General features: G+C 41.7%; 1 protein-coding gene across 7 annotated transcripts in view; it reads right to left on the bottom strand.

The window, feature by feature from the left end:
- The window catches only part of PRR5L (proline rich 5 like), a 44,588-nt gene that overhangs the window by 26,049 nt on the left and 5,371 nt on the right, over positions 1-13,168 (bottom strand). For all 7 annotated transcript variants that reach the window (XM_055790080.1, XM_055790094.1, XM_055790098.1 and 4 more), the window contains 3 exons: positions 5,844-6,117; positions 4,379-4,459; positions 856-904 (listed from right to left, as the gene is read on the bottom strand). In XM_055790080.1, the coding sequence (XP_055646055.1) occupies positions 856-904; positions 4,379-4,459; positions 5,844-6,013 (300 nt within the window). In that variant the 5' untranslated portion in view covers positions 6,014-6,117. The remainder of the gene's footprint in view (positions 1-855; positions 905-4,378; positions 4,460-5,843; positions 6,118-13,168) is intronic.

Genomic DNA, 13,168 nt, shown 5'->3' with positions numbered 1-13,168 from the left:
ATAGGAAACAACACTATTCTTCTTTTTCCCCTTTCTAAGCTGTTAGCGCAGTACGCAGCAGTGTCAGCCGCTTCAGAAAGTACTGAAATTTTCTCTCCCTCTCACTCAAAGGGAAGAAAACCCCCTTGTTTTCAGCTACCTCTTTTTTTTTTTTTTTTTATTCAACACTACACTGAACAAGTTAGAACACTGAAAGCCATCAGTGCTCTCTCAAAATCATCCAGTACACTTTAACGTGGTTACATTTGAACCTCCATCTGTCTGGACAGTATCATACCAATAGAAGGCAATTAACACTTATTCACAACTGTGATTGATCAGGTCTTCCTTCGTCCTTCATCTTTTGCTTTTTCACAGGTTGCATTTGTATTTGTGGGACTAAAAGGCAAACAGTACCCAGGTTGATTTCCTGCTGATAGGGACTTCCTTCTCTGCCCCCCACCGCCCAAACCAGACAGCTGTTATCTTTTCTCTTCCCCTTTGTTGGCCCATGTTGCAGAAAACCTACTACTGAATTCTCTATACTAGAGAAACAGGGGTGAAAGAAAACTTTAAAGAAGGTGGGATACCTTTTCATAAAGTTCAAGTGAATTCCTTCTTGACCTTGGCAGGCTACTAGCAGCCTTTCCTAAGCACAAAGGAAGATTATACTTAATTTAGCACAAAGCCCATAAATATGATTACTCCCAAGGCTACATGAACCCACATTAAAAAAAGTCCAGTACCTCCATCTTCTGTAGCAAAACAAAAACGAAACACGGAGGCTACATGTATGTATAAGGGGGCCTAATTTTTTATAGGCTAAAAAGCTGAAGAGAACAAACCTCAAAAGCAAGCAAGCAAACCATGTAATACCTGAAAGTAATCTGTGATGAAGGATCCAAGTTCACTCTTCAGCAGCCGTCTGTAGACAGAAGGAATGCAGCCATGAAATAACAGCCATTGCTGGTCATTTCTTACAGGTATATCCGCACTTTACTACCAGTCATACCAAAGACACGTGAGTATGTATGAATGTGTCATTTTGGCCACAGTTAGATTACTTTTACATTTAGGTATATATTCTACAAATGTCTACAGAGGCTATTCTCAAATCATGAAGGAATGAAACAGTTTCCCTGAAGTCTTCTATTTATAAGCCATACAGCTAGAACAAGCAAAAACCCGTTCACCTCCTGAATTCACAGAAAGTTGGGGAGACAGTTTAAAGTGGCTTCGTTTGAAATTCACTATTTTTCCCTGCTTTTTGTTTAAAAAAAAAGATGCCTTTCATTTTCACCGAAGATAGCATATCTCCCTAATGCTGTACTTCCTTTTCTCTTGGAAGTAGAAGGTAGGAGGATAAGGAGAAGAGCAACGAAGTAAACACATAAGCAGAAGCTGCAGCTTCCCCATGACTACCTCACTTAATAAAAAATAAAAAAAAAAAGGCATATTTTTCAAGAAAGAAATTCTAGAAATTTAACAAGACGTGTTTTAAATACATGCAGGCAGAAGCCACTCTAAAGTTAATTTCTGATACAAACTGCTGGATTTTAAAATCAGGCTCTTATAGAAGTTTTACATCCCAATACATATTTGTATTTCAAAATTCTGATACCAAAGTCAGGATTGTTTTACATCAGAAGAAGCATTAAAAACACACAACACTTCAGTGCATTTGCACTTTTAGTGACTGTGAACATAAATTCTGTAGCAGTAAACTTTGCTTAAAATTTAAAAGGTTCCTAACACTTTCCACTGAGAAACATTGAATTTTTTTTGCTGTTCCAAGAGTTCTGCTTTTCACCAACATGAAGTATAATCAACAGTGCTCAAAAATGGCATTTTATTAAGGACCATCCAGTTCTCAGGCTATGTTGTTACCAATAAACTACACCACCTTTTCCTAATCTTTGCTGAAAGTTTGACAGCAACCTTCCTCCCAAACCATTTCATAACACTTCTACATTTATTCACACACCAACATGCCTTTACTCCTCTGTCTGAGTGGTTATATTCAGACAGCCTATCTCAAAACACATTTCTATTTCTATGAGATGGGTAAACCAGACAAATCTTTGGGGGTCCATTTGCCAGACACTCTTCCACCAGCTTTGGCAGAATATCTGCAGGGCTCTCCAGCAGCTGATTGAGAAGCCCACAACAGGTAGCCCAGCTACCAGAGACTTGCACCCTAGAGAGAACCCAAGAGAGAAGTCTCCTCCTGCTCCTCCTGATCATGGCCAGGTCACCTCCTCCTTCCTGAAATGCCATCTCCCGATGGCATTTCTTACCTTTCCTCTTGCTGTGACAACTGACTTTCAGAGCAGTAAAAAAAAAAAAAAAAAAACCAAAAAAAAAAAAAAGTATCCAGTGAGATGATACCAAATCACAGCAAGATAAAAACCTGGTGGCAGCAATCCAGAGCAAAATGTTGCCACCTGCTTGTCTCCTGGTCCTGTCATTACTGTCCTACTTTAGAAGTCTCCTGGGTTTCCCACTGTCAAATAACTAAGCACTGTGCACTTAAAGCACTGCATCTAATAACTTCCAGCAAGGAGCTGAATGGAGAACTACAGACCAGAAAAATCCACCGGCTTGACCTCATGGCACACAAGAGTCGGCTGTCTGACAGGTCTGGCTTTTTGCCCAGTGTCAAGCTAGAGATTCACCTCACACACACACAGAGCTAATATTGTGTTGCGAGCTACATCAAGAGTCACAGGTGCGAGGCTGCAGGTGTGCATACAAACATACATGCAGATGCATGTCCTTTGCTCCTTAGAGGGACATTATTGAGCTACTTGAACGGTAAAGTGGGCTATTTAAAGAATGACCTTTGGATATGTAACCAATGCTCAGGGCACCTGCGGGAACATTAATCATGTATTTCAAGGTGAGTGCTTCCAAGTACTGCCTGGGAATGCCTGTCCGTGGAAGAGGACCTTTCCCCTCCCACCATCAGCGCTGTTTACAAAGCATACACGGCTCACAAAGAATTTCCTGTTCTTCACCCAGCTCTCAACAGCCTGGATCCACTTCAGCACCCCACAGGAAGGGAGTATGGTCCTGCCACCGGGGTCAAGCCCAAGCAACACAGCTCCTCTGCGCAGCACACTGCCTCCCCACGAGGCTGGGAAGGAGCACCCACTTGCACTGGGAAGGCAAACTATGGCGGGCAACAGCCTGGCAGACGAGTCACAAAACCCGAAGCTGGTTCCCAGGTCTGCCAAAAGGCTGTGGGTTAAGGTATTTCTGAAGTCTTACAACATTTGTTTTTCTTTTCATGTACAGAAATACTCATCCCATGGAGAATTAAGACTGCTCCAAGTACTGAAACATAACTTGAGGACTTCTGACCTGAACACACTAAAATACCATGAAAGCATGAGACGCTGTCCTCACTCAGCTCTCAAAAGGAATTATATTAAACTTTCAGCTTTGGGAGCAGACCAAGTAGGACAGAGCCTTGTGCCTTGCAAAGTGCATTTATTTTGAAATTAGGGAAAGGGGTAGTTTAGATTGCTGCTTAGTACATACTTAGCCGAAATTGCCATTTGAATCCTGATGCTAAGGAGAAATGCAAATGGAGGCGGGGGGGAGGTATATAAAAGGAAAAGTGGAGCAACCTATATGACAGAATTCTTGATGAATGAACGCAAATGTAGTGGGAAAGAGGGAGGAGGAAGTACACCCACGAGCTCTGACAATACTCCTCTTAACAGCAATTGGCACAAAGGCAAGAATAAATTGTTCTTTATCTACTCTACAATCCTATCTATTGCTAACCAAACTTTCCAAATAATCAGAATGAGACCACAGATAATCACGAAACCTGCTTTAAAAAAAAAAAAAAAAGTACTTTTAATCATCAGTAGCGTCAGCGTTGGAAAATGTTAGGTTTTCTTAACTTTAGGGATTGCATTTTCAGATCTTGCTCTGCAATTATCATAATGAAGATTAGGCTTTTAAATGAAAAGCTGTGTTTTGCTTTCATTTCAAACACTCGATGGTTCTGAGAAGCTTTGGTTCAGAAAAGAGATGTTACTACCATCATGAATGCCCTGATAAAAACGTGTAAAAAACAGCCAGGAGAGGCACACTCCCTGGGAGGGGACAAAATCCTTACAATCCGAGTCGATACACATCCTGTCCTTGTCAAAGCTACACCATCCACACAAGTCAGAGAAATGCTATTGAAGCGTCCCATGCTATTCACTCCACCCAACAGCAAAAAAATAAATTAGCCTGAAACCCCAAAGCTGTGCCTAAATTTGGTCCAGTCCCTGCTCTACCCACCGATATCCTCTAACTGTGGTTCTGTAGGGGAGCAAAAACAAGCAAACACCTAACAAGCAGCAGCAAAAAACCCTTTCCACGCATTTCAGCAACCTACCTGATATTTTCATTGAGGCTGTAAAGCTCATTGTTCTGCAAGCCTCCCCCTTTGAACACATTTATCACAGCTGTTTGAACACTGCCAAAAAAAGAAGTGAGACAGTACAACATCCATAAATAACAGCCACCAGTATGATTTAACACTGAGCACAATGTGAGCTAGCTGCCAAAAACCGAGTGGTCATAATGGGATAGAGAGGTTAATTGCACTTAAATACTTCCATTCTTTCTCCCCTGGAAATCATCACTCATATTTACCTACATCCTCAAAGAAGACAGGAGAACCAACCTCAAGTTGCGCCTAGAGTAAGCAAGGGAACGTTGTTACAGAGACATCGTTCACAAAGAACACATTCATACCAGATATTTCTTTTTAACAGAGCTGTTTAGGGGATCTCTGCTGCATGCTGCAGGCTAGTTACTTTGAGGAGACATAAATTTTTGGCAATACCTGCCAAACACATCACATTGCATTATCCAGTGATGCTAGCAGGAGCCACCCAATTTGTAGCATCTGGCAGGACCCTGGCTGTGCTGGAAAGCATTCTGCAGCCAGCATCACCTCACAGAGACCCAGCTTTAAGCCCTGTTAATGCTTGTAAAGTGCTGTTGGATCATCCTCCAACTCATACTTCTCTCACCAGCACAGAGGAAGTCAAAGCGACGGTGTAAAGATGCTTTAGCATGTCTTGCCATGGCTAACAAGAGGAGTCATCATTCCCTTAACAGGCTTTCCTTTCTGTGGTCCAGTTAAGGCATTCGCACGCTTCAGAGAACTCAGCTCACCATCCTGCACAAAACTGCCATGTTTTTGCTGGGCCACTTTTGTGCAACATTAATATGCTGAGCTAGGTCAGCAAGAGAGGGGGGTCTGCAGAGCACAGAGCTGGTGCATAGTAGCAGAAGAGAAAGTAGAAACACCCACTTTTGGCAACAGATCAGATTAGGATTTCTCACTCTTCACCCTACACCTTGTTGTTCCAGTTGCCATTGCTGCGTGACACACACAGCAGACAGGATTCGGCTGTCAATAGGAAATGCTGGTGGAAGCCACAAGCTTAGCAGTTGCCAGAGGAACTTGACTGTGGTAAAAGCTGCATAATATGCAAATAAATGCCTGTCGTGCATTAAGAAACTGGTCTTTATTACCATAGTAGGAATGTGTTTTCCTAAATGGTTCTTAAAAGATGTAACTATTAACAAAGAGCAATTCTGTTTTACTTCAAGACAGTACTTCTGAACAAACCTGGCCAAAAGCAAGGTTGAACACTAGTAGGTCTAATTTTTTCACCTCTATGAAGGCTTTCAATGCTGGCAAAGCTTGGGCATGCCAAAAATCCATGCATGCTTATAAACAGACAAGCTTAGCTGTAAATGGTCTGAAGCACAAAGATAAGACACGCAGGATTCTTATCACAGGGCTGCTGCAAGGCGAGAGTTCAGCCCAGGTGGGTCCTGCTCACCTGTTCCAGGCAGAGTTAGAGCTGAGCTGCAGAGCCTGCCGGGCAGCCTGGAACCGTGGCAGGTCACTGAGGACGGGGGAGCTCATGAAGCGAGGTCGGGGCCTTCTGAACGAACCCATCTTGTGGAACTGGAGAGCAACAGATGGAGCTATGGTGAACCCTCCAGTCATAGGGTCAGGTGGAGTGACGCAAGGCTGTCAGAAAGCCTCTTCTCTTGAAGGTCCAAGTGTTAATCTCAGTGATGTCAGCAATTCTTCACACCCAAGGACTCAACCTGCAGCAAGAGCAAAGAGTCAGCCTTGGACTAGCAGTTTCCCACAGTGTCAGGCTGCAACATGGACATGCATTGCAAGATGTCAAAGAAACTGAAGCAGTCCTGCAAAGCAAAAAGAAAGGAATATAGCAAGACAGAGAAAGGAGGGATGAAAATATCCTATCCCACTAACAGCAAATTTGGGCAAATCTTCGAGAGTTCTTAAACAGCATCCCCCTTTCCCATCTTGCCCCTTAAATAATGACCCAACTCAGCCAGCCAGAAATACAACCATGGTCTCTTGATTTCAATTAGCAGAGATGAACATGGTGCCTAAACTCTTCTGCCAGAGTTTACAAATTACTTTACAAAAAACCCTTTACAAATACCTTTAAATACAGTTAACCATTCAGCCTGTATAAAATAGCAGACACTGGAGAAAGAGAAAATAAAACTATTTCACCAGTAAAGGAACAAAAGATGAACAATGGAAGAAAAGATGAATAAATACAATGCTTTTTTTTTTTTTTTTTTGAGAAGTGTTGTGCAAGGGAATAAACCCACTCATTATTAGTCCATCACAAAAAAGATATAGTAGGGAGCTTCTGCAAAAGAGGTCTGGCAACAAGATATTCTGAGAGTTTTGTTTGTTTTGTTTTCTACAGAATGAGAAGTAATTGCTAGGCCAAATACAAAATGCCGGTATTTTCCACTCTGATCATTGTCTCCATATAGATGAATATGTAGCCCCAAGTAAACCACAGAAATATAAGTTAGCTTGGATAAAAACCACAAAAAAACACTTCAGCAAAGCTTCTATACTTTGAGATCTCCCCACTTCAGATGAATACAAGCAGTAGATGTAGTTGGCAGTTTGGACAATGGAGATGTGGGAGAAAGGAGGGAAAAAACCCCAACAAAACAAATTAAAAAACTTGTGTAACTGAACTGCACACAAAAGATGTAAAGCAAAATCTCTTTTCCACTTCACCTCATGCTGAAGATGTACAAAGAGACAATCAGCAAAAGAAATGTTGTGTATCTATACCGTGCTTCTAATTTGATGAGTGCTCAGCTTCAGGAAACTCTTTCCACTCCCCAAACTGTAATTGACTCTTTTACATATAAGAGAACAGCTTTCTTCTCACCTGACCAGTCCCATTTCATGCTGAGCATACTTTGCTACCCCGCCTCTGCATGGCCTTGTCAGATTCTGCTCGGCCACCATGAAGGCCTCACAAGCCCATGCTGTGCCACAGACACCACATACCCTGTCACCAAGGAAGTTAAAGAAGAAAACATCTCATTTTTTAGGCACTGGAATACGTGGTACTATCATTCTTGAGCAGCACCAAGTAGTAAATACAGTTGTTATTCCCCCACAAGCTAAATACAGTTTGCACAGATCTGTGTGGAACTGGAACATGGCTACAATTGCAACTTTTTTTCTCTCTTTAGACAGCTCCTGGCTGTCTTTAGAGATGATAAAGCCCAGACAGTCTTTCGTGACATAAGCTTAACGGTTATGGCTTGAAAGACCAGAAATCTGTTGATTCTGTGTCTGCTCTGCTCCAACATAAAAAAAACCAACAGCATGTCATAACTTTTAGAAATCAAGAATAAATGTAAACTAATACAACTAATCAGCAGGGTCTTCTGTGTGCATTTTTAAATAAGAGTTCATTTGACATTGCCCACACATTTTCAACCTGCTAGCAATTTCTCTATTGGCAATTGTAACCACATCAGAAGTTGTCAGAGGAAAAAAGCTGCAGCACCTTGGAGAGCCGAGGGCAAGCTTTTCTCACAGCATACCAAAAGGTGTCTGGGAGGCAAAATGCAAGTATAATGGATGTTTCTGTTGCAAAAAAGTTCTTGTGCCAATGTTTGTCATCTCCAAGTTCCAAAGCTGACAATGTGAGGAGCTGAATGAGTGACAGATCACTTCTCCCAGCAGTGCAGCAAAATGTCTAACAATTTTAATAAAGGGAAAACAGCATATATTTTGCAGACCTATAAAATGCAATATAAGTGTTACTTTAGATCAGTTGTAGGCATTTAACAAAGCTAGAAAGGAGTGGTTAAGATGCCTGTGCTAGCCCACAAGCTTTCTCCTATCACTGTTCCAGGTGCCATAAGGGCATACAAGTATCTTTCTCCCCAGCAATGAAATCATTTTATAAAACTGCATTTATATTAATTTGAGTTAGATTAAATTGCAAGGGGAAAGCTTAAATTCAGAAATGTAAATTGGGAGAACAACCTCTGTGCCTTAATATACATAGATTTAGAGTTTGCCTAGGAAATTATTTGGCCTGTTCCGTGCAGGCGGCAAAACTCTATGATCAGTTATGTCCCTCCTGAGCTTGTGCTATGGATTTATGAGACTGATTCCACAGCAGCAGAACTGTGACATTACACAGTGCCCCACAATAAATTTCCTGAACACTTCTTACCAAAGGAATGTGCTTGTTTCTGCTCACAGAAACATACATGCTGTTTTCCTTAACCTCTGTTAGAGTCACGTAGACAGATAATAACAAGCTTTTGTCTGCGAAGAGCAGATAAGACATCCCTCTTCCCCCTTCCTCCCCCAACCCCAGCCTGCAATTCTGTGTTACTGTCAAGTCAACCTTACTTTAGGTTCTCATCAGGAATTTAAGACAAGGTCTTCAGCTTTAGGACCAGATTCAGTCTTATTTTCATTTCTTCAGGATTCACAGATACAAATCTCTCCTATCTTATCTAAACCAGTAACAGTTAAATGTCAGGCACAGCAGACTTCAGTTACTCTGAAAGCAGGCCAGCCACCAAATGGTATCCAAACATAACTGACCCACATGTTATCAGAACTGCAAATGCCAATGTCTGTGAGAAGGACCATCCTCTCCACATGCCCACAGCCTATTTTAGCTATTTCCAGAGTTTCATAAAGCTTGAAGTAACAGAGCATTTACGAGAAAACGGACTTTTGGCACAAGTGCATCTGAAGGCATAACAAAACACCCAAGCCCAACCAAACACTTCCATCAGACCAGATTTTCCTTTCATAGCAACTAGTTTCCACTGGAAGCTTTCCCAAAGCAAGGCAGCCTTGTAAATACTGCTTCATTTTCACAGTGAAGTTGCATTGGCAGTTTGTTGGCAATGTCCATAGCGTGCATTCTGCAGCATGCATTTTTTTGGCTTTTTACTGAGAGAAACTACCCTTGTGGCAAGAAAAGCATTAACATAGTTATAGGTTAGTGAGAAGCCCTCATGGTATTCAGGCTGGTTTAGCTATTGGGAATGAACAGTATTTAGCAAAATACTGAGTACAGCAAGGAACAGTTTTCCTCTTCACTTTGCCATGAGAACTCTCACAGAATTACGCAGAAATATTCAGAAACAGATACTGTCCTCCTAGAGGCCTTCAGTCCGAACTCCCTCGCAGCTACAGTCTCCTCTTCCTAAGATTAAAGTGTTTTAGAAGACTACAAAATATCACCTACTTCTAATAATCATAGTCCTATTCTTTATCAACCACAGAAACTAGAAAAAGCTTTACAGAGAAGTAATTATTTTTTTTTCTCCTTTTATACAGAGTGAATGGAGCTATCAGGGTGCAGCATGTTCTAGCGACCAAGCAAAACTCTCACCATTGACTATAAACTGCACAAAGACCCGGAGACTGAAGTGCAGCAACTGCATGAGAGATACAGCTGCACCAAGATAATCTCTCACTGCCACATGCTCCAGCTGCTGGGACAATGCTTTATGTGGCATCACGGCATTTCAAACTTCTTGCCAGCTGATAACATCCTAAAACATTCCCCACTCTCCTCATCTTGCTTAATGACCCTGCACATCTTGTTTTGAGAAGAAGCTTGTCGTAAGTAAGTGAGAGACAGGTACTGCTCTTCCTTCTCTTTCAGCTATCCTATCCCCGGTCTTTTTTTTTTTTCCCCTCTTATCCTCAATTATCATCTCAAAGACCAGCTATCAAAACCCTCTAGATCTCTAACAAGGAGAGATGTCATCTGTGTAAAACCCAGGTCTTTGAGTGAGCAAACTCTCCAGAGCTTGAAACCAGTGTTCTCAACTGGGGGAGCAAAGCAGGACAATGAGTCAATCTGACAACAACGTAATTTCATTCACTTGCAATTCATCACATCTGAGTAAACACTTCTAGGATTAATCTAAATCTTTAAAGAGAAGAATCAAACATGGAGACAAATCCTCTTCAAACACACATAGATACAGACATTTATATAAACATTATGGTCATCAAGCTAGGATTTTTTTTATTGTTTGTTTTCTGTTAGCCATGAAAACCAACACAGAAATCATTATAAAATGATTTCATGAAAAGACCTTTCCCTCCCAATGGACCATAATACATCTGACTGTCTGGAGGAAAAGGAAGATCAGGCAATATACCTAGGTGTATCTCTACCAAAGAAAGAAAAACTCAAAGAAAAAGTTGGCAGCATTTCCTCTAAATTATGAACCTTCATGATAATCTTGGGCTAAACAACAAAAAGCCCATGGTAACTGAGGTTAAACAAAAGAACAAACCATTTTAAATTCCTCTGATGCCTTCTTTGCAAGACTCTGAGCAACACTCACTAATGGAAGTGACAGGGCAGCAAAAATTAGAACTGTTTTTGCTTCTTAGAGTAAAACTTGTACCAGCACTACTTCACACCAAAAAGCCACAAGTCAGAAAGTAACTTTAAACCAGAAGGCAAGGGAGGGGAAGCAGAGCAGAGAAGTCACAGGATGCTCAATTCATCCAAACAAGCACTTCCCAGGTCTCCTGAAACAGAGCAACAGAGAATGAGGAATGCATTCACATATAAGAGAAGTTCTGCCATTTGAACTTCTTTTAGTGGTAAAACTCCAGCCCCATCTTTAAGAAAGATATCCACTTGCCCATTTTCCTCTCCTTTATATGCTTTGTACAATTGTGACATTGATGACCTATGACCATTAAATACACAAACTGGGTACTGCAACATGCACCAGAATTGTTTTGTAATGATTTTGGATGTGGAAGAGGCATAATCTTAAGAGAAATCCCCCACTGTAGTAGGCCTACAGACCCACAACGAGCAGTTTCATCCTACCTCAGACACAAAAAACACACAGAAAACTGTTAAGATTCTTGTTAGCTGATTCTTCTTGCAGCCAAGTAAATTCCTAACAAAGTACGTGACTAGCCAAATCCTTGATTCAAGTTCAACTGACAAGACCTGATGACAGTATTTCTGACAAAAATCCCCCATTGATTTTCTATGCAGCCATATGGAGAAGTGGAAAAGCAGCCCACAACCTGTAACTTCAAGTCTGTTTGGTAATCACAACTACACATGCATGAACTTCGTTTACATTCTACAAAAACAAAGGCAGCACTTGCCAGTGTTAAATTTGCAACACAGTTTCTCTTACAGCCCCCAACTGCACAGTTTCTTAAAAGTGAAAAAGGTCTCATTTTCAGAAGGAGATAAGATGATCAAATAGAGATTTATTTAATAACTAACAAAGGTCTTTTCTGGTTAACATTAATCAGAAACTTTGTCTTAGACATATATCAAAATAATTAAAAGCAAGAGTGTAAAAGATTTTGGAGGCAGCCTGGGACCCGATTGCAAGGCATGGTCCTTCCTACATTCATCCTTCCATGCCTTCATACCTTTGGAAATCTGACTCGTGAAAAATTTAGTGCTTAATCCACAGCCCATCAAAGACAATAGGAATCTAAATATTGGTGTTAACATGGTTTGAGTTAAGCCCTGAAACAGCAAGGAAAAGTGCAGATATTTTCTTTGGTGAGCAGACCCTCACATACGGAACAGTTTATCTTCAGGTGTGCTCATGCTAGCACCAGGAGCACAGACCATGCCCTAAGAGATATTCCCAATGCAGGAAGGTAAATGGAAGAGTGCAAGACCAGCCTTCAGGTCTGACAATCTTGTCAGCAGGATTGATTCAAGTTGCAGACTTTAAAAGACAGCTTCTTCCACCCATATATTAACGCCACTTGTTTCTGAAATCCCACCAACAAAACCAGCTCAGAAATTTTGCAAGGGGAAACTCTAGCAAAGCTATGATCAGGTATCGCGGGCCACAGGCACACTCGGGGGCAATGCCCCTACTCCTCAGCACAAGGGCAGGATCCAGGCAGTAACAAGGAGGGTGTTCCACCAACACCACTGCACTTCATCCAGCTGTAACCCAGATGCTGCCCCAGGGGGCAAAGCAAGGTGATAACTCAAACTCTCTGTGCAGGTTACATGCCAGCTGGCAAATGCAGCACTTCAGCCAGCCAAAGCATATTACCTGCAGCCCCACCACACACCTGCTGCCAGCCCCTGGCTGGCTCCAGTGCAGGCAGTGCACTGCTGCTGGGGTTGCCTGCCTGCCCACCCCACACCTCCAGCCTGCCCTCCCCACCCTGCACCGCAGGAAAGCCCAGAGGTATCCCATGCAGGCTCAGCCCCAGGTAGATGAGCCACTCAGTCCTGCAAAACATTGATTTCGTGAAGAGCTCTTGGAGGGTTACTAATAAGAGTGAAAATAATTATCTCAATTTTCTAGCTGAGGAAATGAAGTTGCAAATCCAGTGAAGTCACTTACCCAGGTCTTCTACCTCACAAGCCAGGATCCTATTCACCAAACAAAAATATCCCTCTGAGCAACTTTAATGAAGGTTTTCAAATTATTTCACAGAATTGGAGAGAACAAGCATTCACCTGATCTACTTCTCCTTTTCAAAGCTGACTCAATACCAAAAGGTGTCTTTTTATCATTATTATTCCTTTGCTGGGCTACCCCACCATGAAGGCAGCAACTTGGTGCCCCATAAACAGTCTGGAGATGTTCTAGTGAACTCACCTATCCTTAATTAAACTTAATAGATTTTTAACTACCAAGATGAAATATGTAAAAGAATTGACATAAACAGAATATGGGAAAACAGTTCTCTCAATACAGTGTTGACACTCTGGTATGCACCCATATATCCAATAACTTTACTGCTACTGTTTGACTACCCAAAACAAGATCTCACCTTCCCTATCTTCCTAGTACA

This window comes from Falco peregrinus, chromosome 1, assembly GCF_023634155.1.
Source record: "Falco peregrinus isolate bFalPer1 chromosome 1, bFalPer1.pri, whole genome shotgun sequence".
Classification (NCBI taxonomy): Eukaryota; Metazoa; Chordata; class Aves; order Falconiformes; family Falconidae; genus Falco; species Falco peregrinus.
The sequence above is the reverse complement of the archived record's forward strand: the minus strand, read 5'-3'. Positions and strand labels throughout refer to the sequence as shown.